The sequence below is a fragment of the Phaenicophaeus curvirostris genome, chromosome 10 (assembly GCF_032191515.1).
Source record: "Phaenicophaeus curvirostris isolate KB17595 chromosome 10, BPBGC_Pcur_1.0, whole genome shotgun sequence".
NCBI classification, from domain to species: Eukaryota; Metazoa; Chordata; class Aves; order Cuculiformes; family Cuculidae; genus Phaenicophaeus; species Phaenicophaeus curvirostris.
The window spans coordinates 4,752,241-4,780,204 of record NC_091401.1 but is presented as its reverse complement, the minus strand read 5'-3'; the positions used below and the strand labels follow the sequence as shown (position 1 = coordinate 4,780,204).

The window sequence follows — 27,964 nt, the reverse complement described above, 5'->3', positions numbered from 1 at the left end:
GATTCTGTGATTCTCCAGTGCCATCTGGCAGTGCATCACCAGGTCCATGAGTTGCCCCCCTCCCTGCACTGTGGCACTGACCCCGGGGAGGGGGGGGATTTACCCCATCTGAAATTATGCCACAACACAACCAAGCCCCTTATTAACTTAGTTTATTAGGGACGGCATTTTCATTGCTACACTGTGCAAGTCCAACAGGGAGGGCTCTGGCTGGCGGCCGGGGCAGCCCCTCGCTCTCCCTTACACAGAGCTCACTGCCTTGACCAGTTCCAGTGTTACAGCACTCAGTGCTGGGCAGCGGGGTCAGTGCTGGGCACAACGCTGCCCTGGTGACCTCCGCTGGGTTTGCAAGTGCCACTGCTTCCAGGCAAAGTCCATGGCGGAGGGGTGGAAACCACAAATAAGCCAAAATCCCTTCCCTCTTCTCTGCATGTACTCAGTGCTTCTGGAAAGGGATGCAGGCAGCCTCTCAGCTGCTGTACCATGACAGTAAAGTGCTTCAAACAAAACAGGGTGGATGGAGGTTTGCTGCTGAGGCAGCTCCAGGGAAGGGGGTGCCAGCATCAGGCAGCAGTGGGAGGGCTCGGCTTGGGGCTGGAGACAGGCAAGACCAAGGCAGACCAGCACCTGGCAACCCCAGGGCTTGCAGAGACGGAGCAAGGGGGAGATCAACTGCTCCCCTGGGAAAAACAAGCAGAAGCAAGGCAAAAGCCCTAGAGAAGTGAGTGGGGAACTGAACCCCCTTTCCTGGGTGAGACCTGGCTTTGTCAGGATGCTGCAGAGCAAGGCAGAGATGCTGGGTCCCAGCCTCTCCCCCTGCACCAGCCCTGCCAGCCCCTGCAGGGACAGTCCGGGGGGGGGTCACATCCAGGACACATGCTGCAAGAGCCATTGCGCCTTCTCCCAGTGTATAGCTCCCCAGACCCTCAAACACCCTTTTTGCACATACACAGGCCCCACCATCCTTCCAAACACCCCCACATCCCACCCACGCTAAGGTTGTGCTGGATGCCCTCCCCTACGCTGGATTAACACCTCTCACTGTGATACAGAGGCACCTCCTTGAGTGACTACAAGCCCCAGAGCAGAACTTAACCCTGTATCACAGGGTCTAACCCTGCAGAGCTGTCAGACACAGCAGGCAGCTCTGCATCAGTGAGGGACCAAGCCATTGCAGCACCCCAGTGCCAAGACCCTCTCCTTTCTGCAACCCCCACGGCAAACAGGCTGCTCGGCCACCCTGCTGCACTGCAGCCTGGAAGCCCCGAGGCTGTGCCTGACTCAAGGTCTCCTCTTCCCAAGGGAAGTAGGAGATGTGCTGGGAGAGAGGACACCTGACAAACACCAGGGGTGGGTGAGGAACCAGGAGCAGAACAGCCTTGGAGATTTCATACCCGTGAGTCCCAAGCAGACCTCATGCCTCCTAAAGAGGCATTTCAAGCAGTACCTCCTTGAGGGGGAACACACAGTTAAAAATACAAACAACCACATTAAAAAAAAATAAAACCAAATCCAGCAGATTAAAAAACAAAAAAATCTAAAAGAACAAACTGAGAGAGGCTGGGGGGATGTGGCCAGAGGGCTGAGCATTCACTCACATCCCAGCAGGTCTTGGACAGAAGGCAGCTGCACGCAAGGCAGGTCCTGCTGCCACCAGAGTGAGGTCCCATGTCACCCTTAGAGGGGGACATGTTCCCCTGAGACGATGACTGGCAGCATAAGAAGGAAGCTTCATTTACCGCATCCTCCACCCACAGGGTTCTGCCTTCATCCGAAGTCCAGCAGCACCGATCCCCACGTGCAGCTGGTCCCAGGGCAAAGCCCCTCGGCAGCACCGGCTGTGGGCAGGAGGCAGGTAAAGCAGCTCAGCTGCGAGGGGGCAGAGAGGAGAGGCAGAAATCTGCCATTTTCACCACCGCCACCTCCTCTGCTCTGATCCCAGACTGAGAGCAACTGCTCTGTTGCAGTGTCCCAAGCCAGATTGGAGAAAGGGAGCTGTTAAATGTACAATCAAGCCCAAATAACCACCCTCCCTCCATGCACATACAGCCCAGCAGCAGGAGAGGAGATCAGAGGACTCAGAGAGCGGATTTCCCCACTCTGAGGAGCAGACGTGGCCAGAACTTCCTAGTGTCCAGCTGATGAGCAGAAACTGCCAGCAGTCCCACAGGACTAGGAGGGCCCGGGGACCAGCAGCACAGCCCTGCCCGGCCCAGCACGAGCAAATGCTTGGGAAAGGGTCCTGTTCTGCCTGCAGGACAGAGAGGAGCAGCTGCCTTTTCCCAAGCGAAGGAATCAGGGCTTGTGAGTAGCACCTGGAGCAGACACAGACAAGGAAAGATGCCACTTCCCCAGCCCAGCACTACTGCAGAGGGTAAAACGGATCCCTTTGAGACAGCGCTCCAGGCCTCGTGCCAGTCCTCCTCATCTTGAGTCCGCGTGGCTCAGTCTCTGGTGATGAAGGCCATACACATAAATAATTAATCCATGATCTGCTCCTCTGCTGCAATGTGCTCATGTGGCAGCCACTGCCTCCGGCTGTTCCAGCTCATCTTCACAGTCCGAGACGTAGGACTCCATGCTCTGCCTGGCCAGCAGCTCCCTCCGGGCTTGGAGCCGCTCGCAGCGAGGGCAGGGGCTGGACTTGAAGCAGGATTTGTGATAGCAGGCTTTGCATTCTGCGGGGAGAGAGAAGGCAAGGATGGCTCAGGGCTGGCAGGGGCTGACACAGACTGCCTGGCACTCCACACCCGGGGAGGATGCTCCAGGCTTGTCCAGGAGGACATTTCAAACCAAAAGCTGTGGTAGAAGCAGCACCAGAAACGGGGTCCCACACTGTTCTGGGAAACTGCAAGAAGTCACAGTACGAGGTCCCTGCACCAGCTCCCAAAGCCTTTGGGAGCGCAGGCAGGACGATCCTGCTCCCCACAAGGTCCCTCCCCAAACTTTCCTGATTCTCTAAGGAAACAGCAACCCTTACCCAAGCTTTCTCTGCTGCTGCATCTGCCAAACCAAGGCTTGCATTTTGTCAGGAGCCATGTCAAGCCAGTTCAGAGGCTGGTCCCAAGATGCAGCGCCAAGCTCTGCTTGGACATCAGTACTGGGCATTATCCAGGATGTCTCCTGAAGGGGCCTGGGGATTTCTTGGCAGGCATGAAGGGCACAGAGAAAAAGCCTTCAGGCTCTCTCTACTCTACAAGGTCAGCTCCAGCCATACTAGCTGGTGGAGGGGAGCTGCGTGCGGGCTGCAGCAGCCCGTAAGTGCAGCAGAAGGGGAGGCAGGGCTCTCCAGGCACCTGCCCGCTGCAGTCACAACCCAGCTGCCCATTGCCAGCAGGGCAGGAGGCACACAGTGTGGGCAGGATGTGACCTACACACCCCACTGTGCCAGCAGCTCTGGCCAAACACCATTATAATGCTGTTCTGCTGCTGTGATTATGTGGTGCAAAGACACAGGCCACGCACTCACTCTGGCTGGCTCTGTAGCTCTCACTAGCACCAATGCCACTCAAACCAGAGGCAGACCTTGGTGGCCCTGGGGTCTGTCTCCTCCCTGTTTCTCCCCAGCATCTCACCTTCGCATGTCTTGCACTTGTTGAGCTCAAAGGGGAAGATGATGTCACCCTCATTCTGGCAGAACTCGCAGATGAAGCCCTTGGCTTGGCACAGCTGGAAGAAGAAAAGGTGAGGAAAAAGCAGCTAAATCCTCATCTCCCTGACAAGCTGGGCAGGAGGTGGAGCAAAGCAGGACAGCAGGACACGGGGTCCTCCCCTAACCACACGGGACAGCCCTTCCCCCAGCATGAAGCACAGTGAAACAGAATCAGCATGTGATGGGGGCAAGCCAGAATGGGGTAAGAAACATCCCACTGGTGGTGGGCAGGGGCTCTGTGGAGCAGGCAGAACCAGCCAGCATTGAATCAGCTAATTCAGTGGCCACCCTGCGCCTCAGAGGTCTCCCAACTGGTTACCTATGCAGCCAGGCCTGCTCCAAAGGGTGCTCGTGAGGGTGCAGAGCTGTGTGGGAGGCAGACAAGGAGGCCTTACCATGCACTTCTCAACATGCAGGCTGCCTGCCTTCAGCAGCTCTGTCAGGCGAGGTACCAGGTCCCCCTTCTTTGTGGAACTGAGGTCGCTCAGCGAGTAGAGGTGCAAATCCTCCGTCAAGTGGCCGGGCACTGCATCAAAGGAGTCTAGAAGGCTGCAGGACAGAGAAACCAGAGCTCAGAGCAAAGTGACTCCATTAAGCCCCCTCTCTCCACTGCTTCTGCTTTTTCTCCCTTTCCACTCCCCTCTCCCCACATTGCTCATTGCACAGTCTGCACAGATCCCCAAGGCAAACTGCCACAGGACAGATCCAGGACAGCAAAACAGCTTCATCTCACAGTCCAGGACTCACTCTTTAGCTAGCCGGCAAGTCTTAAACATGTTCTTCATATGGAAAAGCTGGATTCGCAGCAGCTGGAGAGAAAAGGGGGACACCAGAATCAGTAAACAGAGCACAGTCCTTGGCCAAGTATTTCTGCCCTTTCCTGCACTGGTGAAACAACTGCTGCTCCTCAGCTGCTGCTCCCCTGCTACTTAAGTGTTTACACCACACAGGACAAAGCGAGCACAACCATCGTCATGTGCTGCTGGAGAGAAACCAAAGCCCAGCTGGACACCAGGCAGAAATTCCTTCTGAAATTCCCGCATTACTGGATAAAGAACAAGATGTGAATGGAAACTCGCAGTGCTGGAGTTCTAAGCCTCAAAACCAGCCGCTTCTTCCCAGCTTCCCTGGAATATGGTTCACCATCGGCAGCCACCCACCTCACCCAAACCTCATTCAGGAAAGCACGGAAAGAGTCTTACCCACACTTGGTTGAGAGCCTTCACTTTCCGATACAGGGCTGGATTGATATCCTGCACATTGAAGAGCGGGTCGCTCCAGATCTTGCTCAGCAGGTCTTTGGAGAAGTTGCTCACATAGTACTTGCTGAAGTCCCACTTGCGCAGGATGCGGCTGGGGATGACCATCTGGGCATTCTCGTGGCAGCACTGGCAGAAATACTTCCCCAGGTATTCACAGTATCGCAGCCGCTTGATGTAATCTGGCCAAGCCCGAGCAGACAGGGAGGTCAGACAAGGCAAAGGCTCTACCCAACCACATATTGGACTGCCAACACGGCTCAGCATTCCCAACAAGCAAGGCAGCCTGCCTCGGCAGTACATACTCCAGCCCCAGCCTACTCTACACTGGCATCTGCAAGCATTCTTGCTGATGGCAAAAGCCTTTGGGACTACGGTTTGGTCCTGTGCAGCAACATCTGCCTACGCACTGAGGAAAGGCGGCTGGTCAAAGAGCCCAGTATCTGTACCCACAGCAGAACCTGCTGGTAGTTTTGAGACCCCAACAGATGACTTTGTCTTAGAAGAGTTAACATCTGAAACACTCTCTGAAAGGCTGGCTGGCTGCTCTTTGCCTCCACTAGCCCTGTGACTGCCTGGGGAAGGTGATTCCTCTGCAGGTGGCGCACACCAGTGTGCAGGCAGAGCTGGCAAAGGCAGCACACTCCCCAATGACCTCGTGCTGAGCTCTGCCACCACTCCACCCGCTCTGCATCCTCTCAGTTGTTCACCAGGTCTCCCCCAGTCTCTAGCTACAGGTCAGGGTCCCAGCACTCACCAGGATCAGTCCGGATACCACAGCCTGCACACCGGTAATTCTGCTTGGCCACGGCCACCTTCCTCCTGCCCAGAGACAGAAGACAACTCCCGTGACTCCAGCCCTGACTGCCCCTGGCACCAGATGCCAGACACTGGCAGGGGCTGGATGGCAGAGATGGCCACACGCTTTGCCACTTAAGCATGGACAACAAAGCCAAGGAGAAAAGCCCTGTTGTGCCCCAGTGCGCACCAAAGGCACCGACCACAGGCACTGGCTCCATCTCACAGCACCAGCTGCCGCTGGTGACCACTGTGGATTTACCAGACTCGGGGCAGAGAGGCCCCGGCAGCCAAGTAGGAAGGAGAGGATCATCAACGTTGGTGTTGATGGAAAAGGGTTGGAAAGGGCAGGTCCCTGGACAGCACTCTGCTACACAGGTCCTTACGTTGGGGCTGGGTGAACATTGAAGATGATCTGCGGTCGCGGTGGGGCCCATTCCAGGTTTCCGCGCACCCGAATCCTCAGCTTGTAGATGTCAGCATGTTCTCCATCGTCAGGAGAGATGGGCAGAGAGTTGGGGATGGGCAGGAGCTGGGAGAGGCAGGCAATAGGTCAGGTACCACAGAGGCAATCACGTGGCTGGCTTGCCAGAAACCTGCAGCTTCAGCTCTCTGGAAAACCACCAGGCACTGAGCTGCTGCTCCAGCTGAATGGGGACTGGAGAAGGGGCATCTCCAGAGATCCAGGCACTCTGCTCTGGGAGGCTCCAATGGCAAATGCAATTGGTGGCCAGGGACTCACACACCTACCTTCTGCGGGGCATCGTGCTCAGGGACCAGCCACTCCAATTCAGAGGCGGCTGGGAGCTGCATGCCCTCTAACTGCTTCAGCAAGCCCATGGCCACGGCCTCTGCTGAGTTGGAATTGAGGAAGGAGTGGGATCTAGACAGCAGAGAGAGTGGTCAGTACAAGGTCACGCAGCCCTCCTCACAACCCTTGATGCTGGTCACACCTCAAGCCAAAGATGCTCCCTTCCACTCTTATTTCTGCACTGCTACACAGGCTTAAAATTCACATACATGAACAATTTCTGTCTTTGCAGCTGCCCTCAAGCAAAGCTGGCTAACAGCACAACAACAACTGTTTAGAAAGGCAAGCAAAACTTATCCTACTTAACAAAACCTGTGCCTGTTTGCAGTGGAAGCTGCAACGTAAGAGCCAGTGTCTGTACAAGCCAGAAGAAAACCTATCAAGCACAGACACAGCTTTGTGTCTCACCCAAAGAGCAGAGGGGTCCCTGCATCCCAAAGGGGTTTTGCTTTCAGGGCGTTAACACAGCAGCTGTGCTTAAACCAGGCTGTGATTCACCTGCCCACAGCCCCCCCAGCTCCACCCAAGGGCAGTAGTGGGAAAGGACCAGGCTCTTCACGTCTAAGCTGCTGCTGCACTGCACAATGAGTCTGTGAGCATCACTGTGTGCCAGTGGTTCCACCTCTGGGTCACAGCACAGCAGCGAGGGTTGGAGAGAAGGCGGTAGTACCATGTAGTCTAACAGGCCTTCCCAGCTGAGAAGGGGGAGGTAAGGGAGGCTCAGAACCAGCAACAAGCCAGCAGCCAGTCTGGATGCTCCAGGACATGTCAGGTCCTCTCCCCAGCCTCTTACCTACTAGGAGGTATGGGGATCTCTCCTCACACCAGTCCACATCAGATCTACCTCATGCTCACGTAACATGCAAATGATCCTGATTGTACCAGGTGCTGCTTCCCAAATTTAAGACTAGGACCCAGCTGGAGGGATGTCCACTCCAGTGCAAACCAGCAGCTGATACACACGGAAGAGCAGAGCCGGGCAGGGAGGGGAACTTGTTACCAAGAAGCCTCGCCACAAGTCAAAGACGTACATCGACTCCGAGGAGAGAAAGGACTTCCTGCTGGAGTCTGGGTTCCTCTTGATGTCTGCATCTAAATCACAAACAGACAAGGTGGAGCAGATGGGGCAGGGGGATACACTCAGTTCAAACCAAAGCTCTACAGTAAAACTCATCGAGCTGTTCAAAAGCAGGTGAACTACAGCATCAACTTCTACCACTGGCATGGAGCAGCAAGGAGAGGTGCAGTCTAATCAGTCACCTGTCAGAGTTACAGGGGAAGGACACAGTGGGATGCTGTGAACACAGCAAGCCTGGGGCTTGGGGAAGACAAGTGGCTGCTGGTACTGGTCACACAGCAAGTCCTAGCTGAGATATGGCCAGAAACAGTATGCACACAGGAGCTAGGAGGGCAGGACAGCAAGGTTAGCAAGAAGGTTTAGTAGCTCACTCCACACAGTACAGACGCTCTAGGGGATTAGCAGTGTGATGTACAACCCTTCTCTCTACTTGACCATAACCTGCAAGATCAGACAGCAGCCAGGCCACAGCTCGTCAGCGACTGCATGGCCGGGGCTGGCAGCCTAAGCCCAGCAGTCCAGAGACACATCGGCATCCCTGCAGAGAGCAGGCCCACAGCCACAGGGGCCAGCCCTCTGCAGGGGCCACACACTCATCTCCCAAGGAGGGAGGAGTCCAAGATAAGGCACAGGACACTGGGGTCCCATTCTCTCCACCTTTCCAACAGCCTGACACCCCTCCTCAGTGCCAGCTTTGGGTACTAGGCAGTACCCAGTGGTACCTTCATCCGTTACCTCTTCCTTTCACTCTGACAGGTTTCTCTGCTAAACCCTAGCAGGGAATTCATCTGAACAGCAGAAGGACTTTGGGGTGGAGACTTCCAGCAGTGCAAGGTGTGGAGAAGCAGGCAGCAACCCTGCTTCATTACAGACTCCCAGAAACAGGAAGGCAGGCACACGAGAGGAAAGACAGAATCAGCCAACGCCACAACCTTTGTCCCAGCAGGTCTCCTGTTTTGTACCTTTGGGGAACTCTAGGAACAGGGTCTGCAGCGACTGCGTGGTTGTGCAGAGACACAGGCTTGCAGCTTCCCTGACCTCACGGCACAGTGCCTGGCTAGGAAAGAAAAAGCTTTGGGTCCCTGCTCCTATCCCCAAGCAGGTCAGCTCTGCAAACCTGCACAGAGCTGAGCTGATCCTGGCCAGGCACCAAATGCACACCAAGGCCCAGGGAATTACAGCCTGGCTGAGTGAAGAGAGCCACCCTGTGAACTGCCAGCTCCTCTAGGAAGAGAGGGGCTATGCTGGTAGCAAGGGGAGTGAGTCCCAGTCCTGTCTGCAAACACACGGACTCACACTAGTGAAGTTCAGCATGGATGCCTGACCTTCCATGTCTGACACCTATTGCTAGAAACAGGCCCAGGGAAGCATCCTAATGCTAAGGAATCTGCTTATCTACATCACGCAAATGGACTTCCAGCTTCAGAAAACAGGGAATTTGGGCAAATGTAGCCTTCCAATCACCATACTTGCCATGCTCTGGTGCCTTCAGCTCTGCATGGGAAGGTGCCGCACATTCCTCACCATGATGAATATGAGCAAATAGTGGGGCACGCACAGCGTGGTGTGGACCACGCATTATGGGGAGGCAGAGCTGGCATTTTCAGGTACTGGCATCATCTTAGAGATGGCAAAAGGAGCTAAAGCTGACCCCAGGCTCTCATAGGGGATGTGGCCAACGCTCCTTTCCCAACCTTAACTGCAGACACTCCTCAAAAGCCTCCAGTTAGCTGCCCAAAATGCCACTGCTGGCAATGCTTTCACCAGGTGGGATAATCCTCAGGAGGCTTATGAACAGCCCCCAAACCCAAGGATGTAACTCTAGCCCCCATAAGCCAGCTTCAGGCCAAGATGAGCCCCCTTGGATTAAACCCCTGGGCTGTAAACACAGGATAGAACAGAGCTGATAGGGATGGTCTGAGCACCAGCAGCTCTGGCAGGAGCAATGTGCTGGCACCGAACACCCAACAGGAAAGATCAGCTCACGTCGGCTGCTCTCTGGCTAAAGCAAACAGAGAGTACGTGAAGGTTTCCTAAACATGGCCAGCAGACCAGAAGGGTTTTCTAGTGGTACTCTACACAATAAAAACACTAAAGAAGACACGTCTGCATATGATTCCGATGCCCAGGGCCTTCTGGGTGAACAAACTGTCTGTGCCCTGTCTGTTCTCACTAATTCTCCCTCCAGGACTTCTGTCTGGAAGGATTCTTCTCCAACTCGAGCCTGAGCAGGACAGGAAGTGTTGGCCATGGTTTGGATCAGAGCTATGGCGCACAAACTCTGCTGAGTCAACAGGATAACGCTCCCCAAGACACCTGGGATGGAGACCTGCTCTCACACCACAGAAGACTGCTCTAATCCAGCCTAGGCTCAGCCTTCAGCAGCTACAGGGCGGCAAAGCCCCATTACTCTGCTGAGTCCTACCCCATGCAAGACAAGTCCCCCAGGCATATTTGGTCTATCCAAAATACGGCACAGCAAAACGCCCTGGAGGATGGGGCCCATAGCAGAGCTCCTCTGCTTCCTCTCTGCTCCATCTTGCAATAACATCCTACCACGGCTTTTCTTGATGTCTGGATGATCCTGTTTGCAGTTCCCAAACCAGGCAGATCTCTGACAAGTGTGCCCATGCACACACACACCTTGCACACACACGCACACGTGCCGCAGAGGAGCACTGCAGGGTACTACCTGAGAACAAGGAAGCCATTGACACTGAGAGGCCGCTCTTGGACATTTGAATCAGGTTAGATCCATCGTTACCATCTGTATAACACGGTGATGACAAAACAGTTGACTTCAGTGCTTCGGCCAGGCCAAAAAGAAAGGACATAATACAAGAGCAGCACTCACACTAGAGAAGCCCAGAACTAAATTCACACACCCCTCTGCGGGCTTCAAAACTGAGCCCAAAATCCAGTCCTCAGGCACTGAAATGAGAACTTTGCTGTCAACAGTCAAGATAGAAGAAGTTTATAGCTGAAGACCAAACTGCACTGCTGAGAAGTAAGTCATCCTTACCCAGACAGATCTCCTGCGGGCAAACAGCTCAGCCAGCCAAGCTGCCAGAAGCAGAGATCAGAGGTATTACAGGTCAGGATGTGACCAGCACCTGCCACTGCCACCCAAAAGATAAGTGGTCTAAGTGGTCAAAGCTACGGCTCCTTCTGTGTTTGGAAAAGGAAAGCAGAATAGCTGCTTCCCCGTCTCTCTCCAGCTGTGACAGCCACCCTGTGGACCAGGCAATGAAATGGAAACCACCTACCAGCCAGAGGCACTAAATGCTACAGGGCTACAGAGGTTTTTGAAGGAAAGTCATGCCAGTACATGAGAGAAACTGTTTTGCTCATGCTCAGAATTCAGCTGTTTGTTTGGGAAAAGTCATCCTGAAGGCCAGAGAGACATGCTCTTCTTCAGCAGGACTGACCTCAACATAACCACACCAAGGAGATGTCTGTCTCTACACAAGAAGACAACACAGCCATTCCCTCCTACCTCGGATCTCATACTCTTCCACATCTTCTGCGGAGCCAGAGTCAGAAAGCTGCATGGAGCCATGAGAGCTGAACTGGGACCCGCTGTCTGTTGCCATAAGACCTGGGAGAAGAGCAACACAGCCAGGCCATCAATGGAAGTGATCTGAAGGGTCACTGACAGCTACGGGAGTTGATAGCTAGGTATGGCCGGGGCAGGGAGGGATGGAGGTCAAGGATGTGAAACATTATGGGTTCAAAATCAAACTACATTCCATAACTCAGTGCCAGCAGTGCACAAGTGTTATCAATGTACAGTACCACTCCCATTTTGATCTTCAATAGCAGAGGAGTTTCACAAATCTCTGCAGCACCTTGGTAGCAATGTGATTGCTTCCCACGAACCAGCAGGAAGGCAGGATCCTATGCGGATAGGCAACAGACAGAAAACCCACATCCCACCAGCTGATGAGCCCAAAAGACATCACCCACTGTCTGAGCCCATCTCCCGGCACGTAGGGTACAGGTGATGCCTGGTGCGGATCTCCTGGCGCCGAATGCGAATCTTTTGTTTAAGCTCCTGAATCTCCTTGTCACTGTCTTCCTCCTCCTCCTCCAGCTGCCGGCTCATCATGTTGCATTTCATTAGCTCAATGGCAGCAATCAGGGACTCTGAGATGCTGAAGTGAGCATTCTCCTGCAAGGCAAGAGCAAAAGCCTTCAAGGCTGTACCATGGCGAAACTTGGAAGACTCAGTAAAATCTTGTTCCCCACCTGGGACAGGAAAGAGCTTATTACCAAAAAGGGTGGTAGAAAGACCTTAATTCTTGCTGACCCACGAAACCTGACTCTTCTATGAGGACCTAGAAACTAAAGCGTTCTTGGGCACCATAATATTTAGAAAACACAAGGGGCACCCTGTGAAAATGCACACAGACTGCTGCCACCCCCCTCACCTTCTCCAGGTCTGCACAGCTGCCAAAGTCCTGCTCAGAGAGATAGCTGATGAGGGACTGTCCCTCCGAGGGCTTTCTGAACATCCCTTCTCCTGAGCTCAGGTACTGGCCAGAGTCTAGAAAAGCAAGAGAGAGACAAATGAGGCAGGGACCTGCTGCTGTTCCCAGGCTAAGGAGCCCTGCCAGTGCCCGGCCAGCATCTCAAAAGCAGGTGCCAACAGCTGAGGCCACTGAACTCGATGAAGGAACCCGATCAGGAGTGGGTGCTGCTGCTGAGTCTGGCTGCACTCACCGTACTCCATGTAGAGGGAGCTGGGTGTGCTCAGTTCGCTGCTCTGGGTGGAAGCAGAGACTGGCCCTCTCCCTCCACCCGGATCGCCATGAGACTCTAGAAGGGAAAACAACACCAGAGAGACATCAATATCTGCAACGTGCCCAGCCCAGAGCACAGGGTGAAATGGAAGGGGTTCAACACCACACTGGCAGGCACAAATGGATGAGGAGCAAGGAGGGACATCCTCCTGCTCCATGTCACGTCTGAGGGAAAGCCCAGGAGGGGACAAAGATAAAGGGGCATTTCAGGCAAGAGGGGAGAAGGGAAAGGAGGAGATAAGCCCTTGAGAGCCACAGTGCAGACGAGCCCCAAGCCTTAGCAGAGCTGACAGATCCAACAGCCTCCAGCAAGCACCTCTCAGCCCCTTCTTCCTGCTGGAGTATCTCTGAGGAAACGGTTATCCTCCAGGGCAAAGAGACAAGAGTCAAGGGTAAACCTGAGCAGCCAAGGAAAAATGTGGGGCTTCTGGCCCTGCAAAGCAGCCCAGACAATGGCAAAAAGAGGCACCTGAAGGACATGTTTTTGCTCAACTAGAAGCCAGGGCTCCCTGCACCCAACCCTGGAGCCTGCAGCACTCAAGGTGACCTACATGGGCTGTGGGCAGAGCTCTGCCCTGTGTATGCACCGCAGTGCAACTCTCTGCCAGGCTGAGCCGGCGGGGACTGCCAGGAGCTGGCCTGACCAGAGACCAACACCAGCTGGTGCTCTAAGGAGAGTCACGGCCCCAGGGAGTGGCTGGAGAGAGCTGCTGGGTGACCAGAGGACTGCTGAAGGAGACTGAAAACAGTGTCTGGAGCGTACAGGTATGGACGCAGGGCTGACATCCCAAGCACAACAGAAAGGCAATCCCATCCTCTCCAGCTACGGCTCCTCTTTGCTCCCAGCTTCATGCCACAACCTCAACGGGGCTGGAGGCTCCCGAGCCCCAGACCACCACTATCTCCCTGCCAAGGCTATGAAGTGGCAGACACTAGATTGGGGCTTGGGACCAACGCACCCCATAGGCTGGGTGACAAAGGAGACCTGTTTGGTGAGAGGCTTGCACAGCTAATCACTGTAGCCTAGCAGGGTCTCCCACAGCCACCTTGGCCCTGCTGAAAGCCACCATGGACACAATCACCAGCCTGGGGGATGCCATGTGCAACAGAACCTATTGCTGAAGAGCAAAGTGAGGCAGTGCCCCGCATCCTTTGCTGAAGCTGGGCACAGGGCTGGACATGTCTGGATGCCTACCGCCTCCAAAAAGGAGCCTTCCCAGCCACAGAGCCCTCAGAATCCAGATGTGAGCTTGACAAACCTCATGCAGCTGCTGAACAGATGCAAAAGAAAACAGCACATGTTTTTGAGCTACTGACTTTCTGCATGGGGGACAAAGGAAAGCTGCACCCTAGCACCTCTGCTTGGGGGGAAACCTGCCCCATGCCCAGAAGAGTACACAGGAGTCCTGGCTGTGGGTGCAAGCACAGCTGTCTGGGACACAGCTAAACTCAGTCAAACCTCCTTATGCTGCAGACCCACTAAATGAGGAGGCAAATAAAATGTCCAAGCCCATACCTGCTTAGCTGCCAGCCCTTATTCGCTAGGTGAGAGACAGAACCTCTCCTGGCTCCTGAGGCAGTGGTGTGGAGGGTAAGGCAGGGGATGCAGCTCAGGGACTCGGTGGCCAGCGTTCCCTAACGCCATGCAGGGGAGCTGTGCACCCTTCTGGGTCTGGTCCACTGCTTCCAAAAACCAAGCTGGAATCTTCAGTTAGGTCGCATGCATAAAACTGACCACACTTGAAAGCACCAGCTGGGGCACAGGGAAGAAAGAATTTTTTTGGTTTTCTAAATGGGCACTAATGGGATGATGGAAATCCTGAATATGATGTGATGATCACTAATGAAGGGCTGTTATACTGGCTCCCAAACCTGCCACTGGATCTTCTATTATAATGGTGATATCCCTGAGGCCTCCTGGGCAGACAGAGGAGGAGGAGGGCAGCAATAAGGGAGAGAAAACAAGAGACAGACTGGTTACTACTCAGCAAGAAACTCCACTTCTCCACAAAGTCAGCACCAGTGGGGCAGATTCCCACAAACTCATTGTCCTCTCACACCCAACTCCTCCCCATCATGCATTCACCCACTTCAGAGCACAGGAGGAGCCAGTAGGTGACCAGTAGGATGACATCCTATCAGTAGGATGAGCCCAAGCCCCAGCCCAGTGCCCTGTCATGGTTCCATGTCCCAGCCAGGCACAGTCAGTGGGGACATCGGATGGCTGACGCCACAGCATCGCTGCCACTTTCTAAGTTTTTGGTAAAAGCTGCCGATAGCATTAATAGATTGGCACAGGGCATTCTGGGAAGCAAGATATCAGCTCATCACTCCAGTGCAGAGCAGGAAAGCTAAGGGCAAAGATCAAACTTTGCAGTCACTCGCCCACTGTTCCCCTCACTGACCTAATCCATAGAGCCAAAGGGGCGGCCAGCATCAGCCTCCCAGCACTGGGGACTCCCACACCCCAAAGACATCCCAGGAAAACCACGCATTACCGTGCAATTTCCCCGAAGCCACGTTGGTGTCAGAGTGGGAGCGCACATGACTCTTCTTGAGGACACCCTGTGGAGCTGACGACTGTCCCTCTGAGAAGCTGGACCGGCGCAACAGGCCTAGACCCCTGCTTCCACCTCCACTTGCCCCCTGCTCCCCCGTGGATGAGACAGAGTCCAGTTTCTGGGAGCTGCTGGAGGAGAAGAGTTTGGAGCTACTGCTCTTGGTGCTGCTGGTGCTGGTGCTGCTGCCCGCACGGCCTCGGCGGCCCAAGTTCCCGATGGCCAGGTACTCTGGTCCATCATTAGCATCACTCTGTGGGTCATCCTGACTCCCCGTCCAAGTGTCCTCGCTCTGGCTGGTGGTGCTGGAGCTCATCTCGCTGGCTGGAGAGAAGGGGTCTTTAGGCGAGGGGACGTGGAAGCAGACAGAGCCAGGCTGCTCTACAGGGGACCTGCCATCGCTGAAGGAGGAGGACCGGGTGGATGAGCAGCGCTCCTGGGGCTGGCTAGAGATGGAGCTGATGGAGGAGCTCGCTGGTCTCTTGTCTGGACAGAGGTAAGAGCGGCATGTCACACACTCTGGCACAACCAGACCACCCTATAGCAATAAGCTTGTGGCTTCACCCCTGCATGCCCACCCACCACTCGCAAAGGCCAGGGATCCCCCTCACACCCATCCAGCATGATGACTCCAAGACCTGAAAAAAACCCATCTTTTTTTGGGTGTATTCTGAGCTTCTCAGTCCACCCTTGTTACCTGAGAGGCTGGAGAAGGACCCAAAGCAGTGCTGCTGCACACAGCCTGCAGCAGGGATGTACGGGGACGCAGGGAGGGCAGTCAGGCTCTGACTCTTAGTCACTGGTGGCGGACCATCACTCTTCCTGGTAAGCTGAAAGGAGGTGGAATCATTATAAATCAGCAGTTACAGGGCTAGACAGCAAAGAAGCAGCAATGGAAAGGAATCAACCTGCAAACGCCTGGTTACCAGCCAGCAAAGAATGCAACAGCCCTGGAGGCAGGAGGATGGGGAGGGTAAAACACAGCGGTGCAGAAGGGCAGCGGCTCTTTGTTTACAGCTACACAGCAAGCTCCCATTGGGAAATTACCAGGCTCTCAGTAAAATGATCCATGCAGCCCAGCGCCCTAGGCAGACGGCTCTCCTGTCCTTCAGCGTGGCGGTCACACATCTCTCTTGTCCCAGCAGAAGGATCTGATGTACACAGGGATGGTAGGGATGTGCCAGCCAGCTGAAAGAATACAGCTCTCATTTAACAAAGCCTCATTAATTGCCTTCTTCTGGGGAGCTCTGTGCAAAGAAAGCAGGCACTGTTACCGTCCTCTGGGGAGGGGGCAGCTGGAGCGGGGCTGCACCGGGAGTCACTGGCATCACAGGCACGAGTGGGCACCCAGGCGTTCCGGGGTGCTGCTCGTCCCCTGTGAGGGTGGCTGCCCCTCATGACCAGACAGTTCTGCTTGCTGGCCCTGAAGCCTGGGACTACTGGAGAAGGCTTTAGAAGTGCCCCTTACAAGGAACTGGTCCTCAGGTTCTCACATGCAAATCCTTGATGCCAGCCAGAAGTTAGATACCTCACTACAGGCTCCACACAGCCATGTCCCCCACCCCAGACCCTGCAAAGCTCATGCAGGCAGTGCAGGAACCAGTTCACAACTCTACCCTCTTGGAGCTCCTTTTGCTACTTCCAAGTCCATCCTCTTGTCCAAGCGCTCCACGTGCCCTGAATGAGACCTTGCACAAGCAGCCACAGCCAGATGGCATCTTGGAAGAGACAGATGTAAAAGCCGGGACCTCAACTCACCATGGAGGTGTCGATCTGGGCCAGAAGCCTGGGGTTGTTCTGCTCGACAGCCTCCAGGCACTGCAGCATGGCCGTGACGTGGGCGTCACTGAGCAGGAAGGCAGTGTCTGGGGAGAGAAAACAGCTGCTCGGGCACGTCCCTCTCACCCACATGGTTTGACAGCACTGGTTGCTCACAGGCAAACCACCATTTTCTGCCATCCACCCTCACTCCTACAGGACCTGTAAATGCCACCAGCTAGATATTTATCTAATAAGAAGGAAAAAGCCCATTTCTCTTTACCTGTGTAGAATTTCCTGATGTACTGCCGGTTCCCGAGGAGCGGTCTCAGCTGCGCCGACAGGCAGTGGCACTGCAGGCTGTGCTGCAACCACAGCTGCGCGATGGCCTGGTCCCCTGAGCCCTCTGGGTCAGGTTGGCTGCTCTTCTGCAGGCTGATGAACTGGAAAGGAACACCAGGCACAGGTTAAGGCACAAAGAGGCAAGTACGGGAGCCAGGTTTGTTCCAACACACGGCTTTGGTCCCCCTGATAATGGCAGCTTTCCAACCCTGCTCACTGTCAAGGGAAGGGAAGGAGGACACATCCCAGCAGCTCCCCAGCCACCTAGGAGTCAAAAGCACTGGGCAGGAACAACACTTCAAAGGTCTTCCAGTGACCAAAGTCCTTCACAGCCACCAGCGGTATGAATTTCTCCTGCACATTCTCCCTCCCAAGTGTCTCACCCCTGACCCGAAGGGACCCCACGCTCCCAAATCCAACCTGTCCTCGGTGGTGACAGTCATGCTCTCGCTGACACATTAACCGGGGAAGGTGACAGCAAAACACCTGAGCTGCTGCAGCTAGAAGAGCAGGCCTGGAGTCACACAGCAAATCCCCCACAGCCAGCCACATGCAGGGACACCAGCATTCAGCTCCTTGTGCCCAGCCATGGCACGGACCATGGATGTTGGCACAGAGCAGCCAAGGGCCGAGAGCATCCCTGTGCGCCAGCGGTCAGCACAGGCCAGGAACAGGTGAACCAAACGCATGGTGAAATCACAACCCAGAAATGGGACAGCCCAGAACTTTAGAGATTTGCAGGCACGTGAATCACCCTTGCGCACACACAAGCAATCCTTGTACCGGTTCCCTTGGTGATGCCCGCTGCCCATGGCCAAGCGGAGCTGGAGACTGGCTTGAGAAAAATAAGCAGCCGATTGTCTCAGCCCAAGCCATGCAAAGTTCCCAGGATGTGGCTTGTACACAAGCAAATGGCTGCTGCAGCCTCTACTAGACATGGAGCTGCTTTACCCACAGCAGACCAACAGCCAAGGCACCACTATCCCTCACAGCCCACCTGCCCTCTCCTCTCCCCTCTGGGCACCCAAGGCCACCCCACCAGAACCCACCTTCTCCAGGTGATGAGCAGAGCCAGGACTCAGCCAGCGAATGTCCTTCACAAACTGCCAGTAGTCCTTCTGCCTGCAGCACACCTGCCCAGGAGAGGTGCTGTTAGACACCACCACTCAAACCCAGGTAAGTGACAATATTCCCTGTTAGCCCCTTGCTACCCTGAGAGGACAGCCCCTAAACCTGATGAGATCGGCCAGCAAATAGGTAAAGGAAGAGCAGCAATGCTATACAGAGGAGAAACAAAGCAAGTGCATAACACAGCTTTGAAGATCAAGGGATCAAGGCAAAAAAATTGGGTGTGATGTAGCTAAGTTGCCTCCAGCCTCTCCCATGTTGGGCTGGAGTCTCACAGTCACGGTCAGCCCACAAGAGATCAGACAAAAGATATTCCAAGGTTCTCTTCTTCCATAAGGTAAGATCGTAGTCACTCAAACCATGGAGACAGGAGAGGTTTTGGGACAGGGACAGGATGTGGCACTGAAGTGCTCACACCCCTGCTATGTGGCAATAAGGATCCCAAAGGCCAATTCAGCTCCCCAGTGGGTCACAGAGCAGAGCCAGCTCCTCTGCTGCCAGGCAGTCAAAAGCACACAGACAGGAGATGGAATGGACCTCAGGTGCCAGCTGCACCTACAGCAAAGCATGTTTAGGGGCTCAGCATGGCATGAGTCCTCCCAATCCCTCCACGCACGGCCGTGTCACAGCTGTGTCGTGGTCAGTGCCTTGATTTTGTCAACCCCGATTCTTCAAAAAGGTCAGCCAGTTTCAAAGGTGACTGAGCTAGCATGGTGCCGTTCACCTTCCTGGTGGAGCAAGACCTGGAGGGAAGACCTGACGCCTTGACAGAGTCAGATTTCAGCAAGGGGACACAAAGGGCAACATGGAAGCAAAACCAGGAGTCACTACTGTCTTTCTGATGCCACCACCAAGGACCCTGGCACGCTGAGCATCCCGGGTAAGATATCTGGCATTGCATTTCTATCAGTTCTTTGCTGCTGTTTGACTCAGCTTTATTCAGACAAAGAACTATTTTGTTCTTAGTTATTCTTCCTGTTAAAGAGGAACTGCAGCACAGTTGCTGTTTTCCTCGCCACGCTATCTGTGAAAACACAGCCCAAAATGTCTCTCTTCAGCAAAAGGCTGATTTTTTTTCCCTTCCATCTCTATTTCCTCTTTCCCAAGTACCAGAGGAATGGGTTCTGTTTTGTGATTTATTTGTCTGGGGGTGTTGGTTTAGCTTTTTAAGACTAAAAAAGTACCGCAGCAATTTTAGTCCTCAAGACTGATCTGGAATTTTCTGGACAAATAAATAAAATTCACTCAAATGTTTAAAAAATTTTTACCCCAGTTCTCTTAACATTACACATGGATTTTTTAACCTTTTTTTTTATTTTATTCCCAGTTGCTGGAAAAAGTTGATAGAAATAGTTGAGAAATAGTAAGTAAAAGGAAGTGTTTTGCTGGAGAAACTGAGAAAACTGCTGTTAGGAAGCTGTACTTTCAAGGGCCTTCCTTCGCAGCTCTTAGTTGACCAAAGCAAGGGAGACATTTCTAGGTAAAAGAGCTGCCTTTGCCCATAGTAAAAGCATCAAGGAAGGCAACACATCATCACACTTTGTAGGTCTGGCACGAACTGTCACCAACAGAGAGATGAATATAAATAATTTAAAACTCATTTCCTGAAGCCTATTAATAGCACGTCTATCAGAAGACAGCACTGCACTCCTCACATGTAAAAGGGAGCTTCTCCTTCTGCGTATCTCCCAGAGGTCCCTGTCCCACACCACTGGGGACTAATGGGAACAGAGCAGCACCATACGAGGTGCTACCACAGCCAATACAGCCAGGGATCAAAGCATCCTGCTGGGATGAGCTGCCAGCCTGGCTCTTCCTGGCGGTTTATTAGCTCGGGTGCAGCATTGCAAAGGTAAAGTTTTCCTATTCCTGGACCCAGCTGGGCCGTGCAAGCTGCCTGGGGCTCCTCTGCATTGCTCACTTCTCTGCATCGCTCTCTGGGTGGCACCTGCCCCCAGCCTTGCTTCAACTTTCCATTGCAAATTACTTGTGGTGGTAATTTCAAGCTGAAGTTGAGATCTTCAGGCCTCCGCACACAAGTGGGAAGGAGAAATTCTTCCAGGCAGCCATGGAAGGAAAAATATCTGGGTGAGAAACTGCAAGGCATGACAAGAGCTTGGAAAGAGAGATCCCATTCATGCAGTGTTGGCTGCCAGTTCCCGTTATTAACACAGCTAACAGAAACAGTAAAGATGCGAGGTTTCTCTTGCCAGACCTCGCTGGGGACTTGTCCAAGTGCAGATGATACAGGGCTGACTCATTGCCAACACGGCTTTATCTCTTGGCTGCAGCAGAAAAAAAAGGACAGAGGGGCTGGACTCTGCGTGGGGGGCACAGGTACTCAGAAAAACCATGTCAAAGGTGGATGAGACAGAAAGAACACACACACACACACACAGAGGTCCCTCTAACAACCACAGCACTTGCCAGGCGAGCTCAGTCCCTGCTTTGATCATTTCCCACGATGCTCTAAGTGTTGTACCCACTCCATGGTACAGCACTGAAGCAAGCTGCAGACAGGGCTGTCCCACCTGCTCAGAACGGTGCTGAAGCTGCTACAGACAGCGGTGCCAGCAGGACAGAGCCCTACCTTGTCAGGGATGAGCCCATGGTAGAGGATGCTGTGCATGTCTCTGCAGAGCCGTTCCAAACCCCCATACTTGGACCAGACGTTCGGGTTACTAGTGGACACCAAGCCTTCTACTGTGGTCTTCAGGTCACCCAGCAGCTTCCAATGTTCCTTCCTGCAAAGGAACAGAGCAAGTTCTGTCAGATATACAGCAAGAGGAACTTCACAACAGGACCACAGTATTGCAGTCTCTCCAAGGAGACTCTGGTCAGGCTGAAACCTTTGGTGGTCCAGAAGCAAGCAAGGGTGAGCTAAAGGACTTTACACCTCCCTGTGGTCTCCCATGCATGGTTTGTGGACAAGAAGCCGTATAGTAATGATTCTCATGGTGACTGGTAGCCACCACCAATGCGGTCTTAGGAGGCAGTCAGCACAAAGACCAATGGCTCTCACAATACAGCACTTGCTTAGTACAGGCCAACAATGCTAGAGAACATCTTTCCAGCAAGCCTCTTGCTTGCTTCACTCGCACGCTCTGTCAGAGATGTTCAGAGCAGCAGCCTGTCAGGAGTACAGCAGCTGTAAGGCAACAGCGTCGCGTCCGCCGCATCTAAGAGACTCTGGATGTGCTGCACCCACATTTACAGAGTGATGCACTCCCCAAGCAACGGGCCTTGCACCAGGCACTCCAGCAGCATCAGGATGCAGAGGTGTTCCACTCTGAGTTCAGTAACTCTTCACCTGCATCTCCACCTGCACAGCTGCTCTCTGGCCCCAGAGCTGCTGTAGGCGCATGTTGACTTTCTTGCAAAAGGATTCATCATGCTCTGGACAGAATTTAGCCACAGGTGTGTGCTCTACAGCTTGCACAGCGTTCCTCCTTGACATCAGTCCCGTCAGCTGCCCTGTGTACAGCGAGCAATCAGCATCATCTGAACCAAGAGCGACACCGCAGAGAGAGAACATCATTTGCCTATGCAAAAGCAACTTTGGGGAAGGAAGCTTTGGATGACTGAGCTCAAGCTGCTTTGACAGTGCAGCCAGAGGAACAGCAGCTGTCAGAATCATATTCAAATGCAGTCACTCTCTCAGAAGCAACAGGAATGTTGTAGATTTGGGGGTGTAAACACTAAAAAAATAAGCATCAATGTAAGGTTTCTAACAGAAGCACCGGGGGTGACAGAACAGAAATCCAACCTTTCAACCGGCAAGAAGCAAGCCAGTGTTTCAGCCACTAATCCCTCTCACTGCCCAAAACAAACTGGATTTCCAAAGCAAAAGAAAACACAAAAAAAAAAAAGAAAAAGAAATAACATTATTTAAAATTGCTCTTATTTCCATCCTTTTGGATGAAAGTTGGGCTGTACAGCTCTTCCTGCATAGAGGACACTAAAAATAATCCTGATATTTAAACTCAAGCTTTTCTCGCCAATATTCTCCTTTTTGTGTCTCTTTCATTACTTCACAACTGATTAAGTGACCAAGAATATCATCAAATATTGGCTCTACTTCAAGTTCCCCATCCACCACCTTTAGGAGGTCTCCCCATGGAAACCACACCCACTTTCAGTGCTCCCCTAAGCTTAAACCACACAGAATCCAACCCATCCCACCAGCGAAATCTGTCACCCTGACCGCACAGGAGCCCTAAGCCAGAGCTGCAACACCTAAAGAAGCAGGTACGTGTTTATGATGTACTCAGACTAACAAGCAGGGCCAGGTTTTATCTCAGGAGAGGCTGAAGAAGAAAGCACAGCTATAAATCAAAAGCAGTTTCCTAAAGAGGACCCGACTCAAGGAGCACAGAAAACTGATCCATCTGTTCTCCTGAATTTATGGGCTTTTCCCACCCCTGCCCTGAGAGATGCAAATGCTTTTTGACCAGGGATGATGCTTGGGGTACCAGCAGTTGCCCAGAGCACCATCGCTGGTCCTGGTCAAAGAGCACCTGCAGCCACTGAACTCAAAAGATCACCAGCTCCTCCCCAAGATATTTCTAACACTCAGAGTTAGGAAATGCAAGTGAAAGCTCAGCCACGCTGCTGATCTGTCAGGTCAGTGAGTCAGGGAAACTCCCTGTTATTTCAAGCTATAAAAAGCGGACGATGCACACAACGATGCAGGAGTAGGACACGCAGAGCCATGCCTCACCAAATGAGCCACTTCGTTAAAGGGGAGTTGTGCATCTTCCAAGTGGTAGGAAACCAAGAAACAACAGATTGGAGCCACAGCTCCCTCCTAGCATAGTGGACAAAGGTTAAGCAATCCCCAAACAAAATGACCTCAAAATGCTAAAACACTGAACTCAGAAGCATACAGGGAACAAGCAGAGCAATGAAAGCACCTTTGCAGAGGTGGTTCAGAAACTACCAAAAGTGAATTAAATCCGTGTAGGACAGTAAGGATCCCATGGGACTTGCTGGCCCAAAGTAGTTCATTAAAGTTGGAAAAGACCTCTAAGATCACCCAGTCCAGCTGTCAGCCCAACACCACTGTGCCAACAAACCATGTCCCAAAGTGCCACGTCTATACATTTGGGAAGGACATTCACCACTCTCCTGAGCAGCCTGTTCCAATGCTTCATCACTCTTTCAGTAAAGAAATTTTTTCTAATATCCAATCTAAACCTCCCCCAGTGCAACCTGAGGCCATTTCCTCTCATCCTATCACTTGTTATTTGGAAGAAAAGACTAACACCCACCTCACCACAACCTCCCTTCAAGCAGTCATTGACAGCGATCAGGTCTCCCTTCAGCTTCCTCTACTCCGGACTCAACAGCCCCAGTTCCCTCAGCTGCTCCTCGTAAGACTGGTGCTCCAGACCCTTCTCCAGCTTCACTGCCCTTCCCTGGACACCTTCCAGCAGCTCAATGTCTTTCTTGTACTGAGGGGCTCAAAACTTGACTCTGCAGGTGGCAGGGACACTGAGACAGTGTCGTATTCCAGCTTGAACTGAAATTCAGGGTTAAACCTGAATTAGCAACAGGGTTTACCCCCCTTCCCTTGACAGAGTCTGGGCTATCAGGATGGACGTCAAAAGCCCACATCCCAGCTGCCCTCCCACTCCCCATTTCAGCAGATGTCCAGAGCAGTATTGAGAAATCTACTTGTGTTTTCCTGAATAAAGAGAATTTTACTTTGCTAGAGCTAAAGAAATCCTGACACAGGGTAAGGCCACTTCATATCACACCATGGAAACACCCCAGCTTACAGGAAGGGCAAAGTGAGCAACACACCCCAGAGAGGCCACAGTACACAAGCAGAGCATTCCCTGCAAGAACTACACGTGTTCCTGCTCTCCTGCTCCAGCAGAGCTTGGTCCCCCTGCCAGAAGAGCAAGAGTGTTTGCAGGGGTCATTGCTGGCAAAGCACCAGTGACATCTCAGCAGCATCCCTCTCCTTCCTTAACGGCAACCTTTGATCCAGCCTCCAATTTTAGCCACCCACTCCATACATTTGGTGCTGGGTTTCCTGGCTTTACCACCAAAAACTCTATCTTCAGGTACAGCAACACCAACCTGCCATCAGGAACAGCTCCAAACAACTGAACCTTTTGCACTTCACTGATAAAAGGTAGAATCCAGCCTTGGAGTAAGAAATGGCTTAATGCTGATGATGATGACAACAGGGAAACGTTGTTTGCTCACCCAAGGCTTTCTCTGCCCCTCCATATCAGCAAGGGCTGGGACTTCTCTTGGACCAAACCAGCAAAGGTGACTCACAGCAGAGCCACGCTGCTGACTCAAGGGAACTTCTTCATTTAAAATAAAACAAACCCCTAGTTACTTTCCAAAACAGAATCACACAGGTAGCAAGTATGCATCAAAAAATGGAGCTGCCTTCCTCGCAAACACCATCTGCTTTGTGTCTGCCTGTGCTCTGCAGGAAGCATCTAGCAATGGTTGCCTGGACTGTCCTTTACCTGGAAGAGATTCTCAATCCTTCTTAGCACACTAAAGAGGTCGAGCTGAGGACACCAAGGTCGTGGAGGGACTTTCACCAGATCTACAAGGACATTTCTCTTGTGACTGCCTGATCTTTTGGAATCTGCAGGATTCCAAAAGAACTGTAGAACCCAATGCTGTGCGCAGCCTGCTCCCGCCTCGCTATCCCTGAATCTCCCAGACAACCAGCAGCCCCAGCTCCTGCGCTTGCTCCTTCCGCAAGCTCAGTACTGCTGGGAAATGGGATTTAAAGAAAGACAGGCTTCATGCAATTCATCTGCAGTCACGGGGAGCAGCTGACAGGGCAGAGGAAGCCAGGAGAGCTCTGCCAGCCTGGCAGGTCAGCCCCACAGCATCCGGGCAGTAGAGCCGAGTAGGCTGGCTGGGAAAACAAAACACAGGGCTGCTTGCACCAGTATAAAACTGGGGGCACAACCACAAAAGGTTCCCACAGCAAATGCAGGCAAGAGCTGCTGCTCGCCAGAGCACTCTTGCTCTGCACTAGCTAAGGATGAAGGAAGGAAATAGGGATTAAAGGTGGTTTTAGCCTTCTCCCCAGCATGACAAATTGTTTTGCCTGCTCATCCTGGGAAAGCCTCCCACAGGCAGACAACTACAACCTGTGGACCCAGGATACTGTTCATTGGATTTCGATCTGCACAGGACCTGCCTGTGACAAGCACGCAGGCAGCCAGAGACAGCAGCCGGCCGAGCAAACCCCCGTGCCAGCCCACCTCCCCGGGACCAGCCGGTTGCCTTCTCTCATCACTCCCAGCACTGGTTCTCCTTAGGGACTCTCTCCTCTGACCCTGCCATCCCTGCGCCTCACTGGCACCAGAGCCAAAGGCGGCAGCTCTTGGCTAACCTGCTTGGTTCCTCTGCTCCCCCAGGGGCTGCTGTGTCCCCCGTGCCACCCACCTGCCACTCTGAGGCACCGAGAGCTCTGCCGTTTTCCTCGCAGGAGGGCACTACCCTTCCCACTACGCCGGACATTGGCGTTACAGCCCCTGCTCCCAGGGGCACCTGCTGCTCAGGAGCAGAGATGGCAAAACCCAGCACGATCTCTCCTGCCCTGGCAGAGGAACGGACTTCAGCAAAATAACTTCTGCTTCCGTGTTTCCCACAATCCATGGGAAATTGGATCCAATGAACTTGATCCTATTGCTGTCAGTCGTGGCCACAATCTATAGCGAAACGGCAGCTCACTGGGAATTAAAATGCTAATTAAATTAAAATGCACAGAGGACAATGAGCCTGTGCAAGGCCCGTGCCAGGATCCTCCCCGGTGCACCAGTGACAGTCGGGAGAATAAGGAGGCCCCTCATTTGCCAGCACCAGAGGGGACAATGCCCTCCCCATCGGCCGGGGAGTGCTGGGGTGGCACCGCATCAGCCCTATCAGTCACACGATGGCACAGACTGGTAGTGCAGGACCCACACTTGCAAAGGCGAGAAAACACACTAAGACGATTCTGGAAAGAAAACAAAGTGAATACAGTCAGTTCCCTTTACCCACCTGAACCTGCTGGGTCTGAAACATCAGCAAAGAGGGAGAACAGCTCGAACCATGCAAAGCAAAAAAGACCCCAGTCCTGCACTATGGCTTTAAAAGCACCGGTGGCATTTTCCAGCTGATATTGCCAGCAGGAATAGAGCTGGCTAGCTGAGCCCCTCAGATAAGGAATGCTTCTCTCCCATATCAAGTTTCAGCTGCTCCCTCCTGAAAGGCTCCCTTTCCCATCCAGCATCTGCCCTGCTCTTGGGAGCACCCGGCAAAACCAAAGCACACAGGGAAGGCTGAAGACAGGCAAAAACCTGAAGTACACAGAACTTGTTATCAAAACACAGGGAACAACCTCTGCTGCTTTTATAAACACTAACAAGAAAACCCATCCCTAGAGCATAAAATAAGATCACACAGTGGAAGGCACCGCAGCACAGCCGCTCTCGCCGCCAGCCACCCTCCAGGCGCAGGGCCTCACCTTCAGAAATAAAGAGAAGCTGAAGGTTTCTTTCCAGCACCTGGAAGAGTGATGCAGCAAAATGCCATGAGGGCAGGGAGACACGATCCAAGAGCTGCGAGCTCGGAGCCACCAGCACAGCACGAGGGTGGAATGGCTCAGCAGCTGCTGCCTTAGCACGGGTGATGGGGACCTGCTCCCTTAGCACGGGGGACGGGGAGCTACCGCCTTGGCACAGATGATGGGGAGCTGCCGCCTTGGCATAGATGATGGGGAGCTGCTGCCTTGGCACAGATGGTGGGGAGCTGCCGCCTTTAGCACAGATGATGGGGAGCTGCTGCCTTAGTACAGATGACGGGGAGCTGCCGCCTTGGCACAGATGATGGGGAGCTGCTGCCTTGGCACAGATAATGGGGAGCTGCCGCCTTGGCACGGGTGATGGGGAGCTGCTGCCGTGGCACAGATGGTGGGGAGCTGCCGCCTTGGCACAGATGATGGGGAGCTGCTGCCTTGGCACAGATGACGGGGAGCTGCCGCCTTGGCACAGATGATGGGGAGCTGCCACCTTGGCATAGACGATGGGGAGCTGCTGCCTTAGCACAGATGACAGGGAGCTGCTGCCTTAGCATGGGTGATGGGGAGCTGCTGCCTTGGCACAGATGATGGGGAGCTGCTGCTTTGGCACAGATGACGGGGAGCTGCTGCCTTGGCACAGACGATGGGGAGCTGCTGCCTTGGCACGGCTGATGGGGAGCTGCTGCCTTGGCACGGCTGATGGGGAGCTGCTGGCTCCACCCTGGCACCAGATATCGAGGTCCGTGCCCGCCACTGCCCTTCGTGCGGCCCAGACGCTGGCCTGGGGCCGGGAAGGGAGCTCGGTGCCCACGTCCCCGCCCGCTGCCGCCCGAGCCGGGGGCCAAGCGACGCTCGCCGCCGCGCACGAGGGGACCCGCATCCCCCGGGATCGCCCCAAGCAACCCCGCACCCGCGCCCCGGTGCCGCGGGCGAGCTCCCCCGGGGCACCCCGGCCCCCCGCGCATCCCCGCTGCTCCCCAGGCACCGGGCGTCCCGCAGCGCCGCTGCCACCCGCGTCCCCGCACGCCCGGCCCGCCGCCACCCGGCAAACCCGCACCCCCGCGGGGCCCCCCCGTGCGCGCACCGGACCCCGCCCGGCACAGACAGACAGGCACGCGGCTCCGGGCGGCCCCGCCGCGCCCCACCTGCTCGCCCCCTCGCGGGGCCCGACCTCCATCCCGGCCCCGCCGCCGCCGCCGCCACCCGCCGCCGCCGCCGCGCCGCCGTCAC

General features: G+C 54.0%; 1 protein-coding gene across 1 annotated transcript; it reads right to left on the bottom strand.

Annotated features, from left to right (window-relative positions):
• Positions 1–141: 141 nt before the first annotated feature.
• RUBCN (rubicon autophagy regulator) lies at positions 142–27,964 on the bottom strand. Its single transcript, XM_069865335.1, has 23 exons — positions 27,880–27,964; positions 20,777–20,930; positions 18,108–18,191; positions 17,000–17,159; positions 16,717–16,823; positions 16,006–16,146; positions 15,647–15,788; positions 14,899–15,444; positions 14,273–14,317; positions 12,321–12,416; positions 12,029–12,144; positions 11,565–11,769; positions 11,095–11,196; positions 10,291–10,365; positions 7,552–7,612; positions 6,460–6,592; positions 6,096–6,241; positions 5,669–5,733; positions 4,855–5,093; positions 4,400–4,461; positions 4,048–4,201; positions 3,576–3,669; positions 142–2,678 (listed from the first exon to the last, which is right to left on the bottom strand). The coding sequence occupies exons 1-23, from the start codon at positions 27,909–27,911 to the stop codon at positions 2,515–2,517; spliced, it is 3,123 nt and encodes a 1,040-aa protein (XP_069721436.1). The 5' UTR covers positions 27,912–27,964; the 3' UTR covers positions 142–2,514.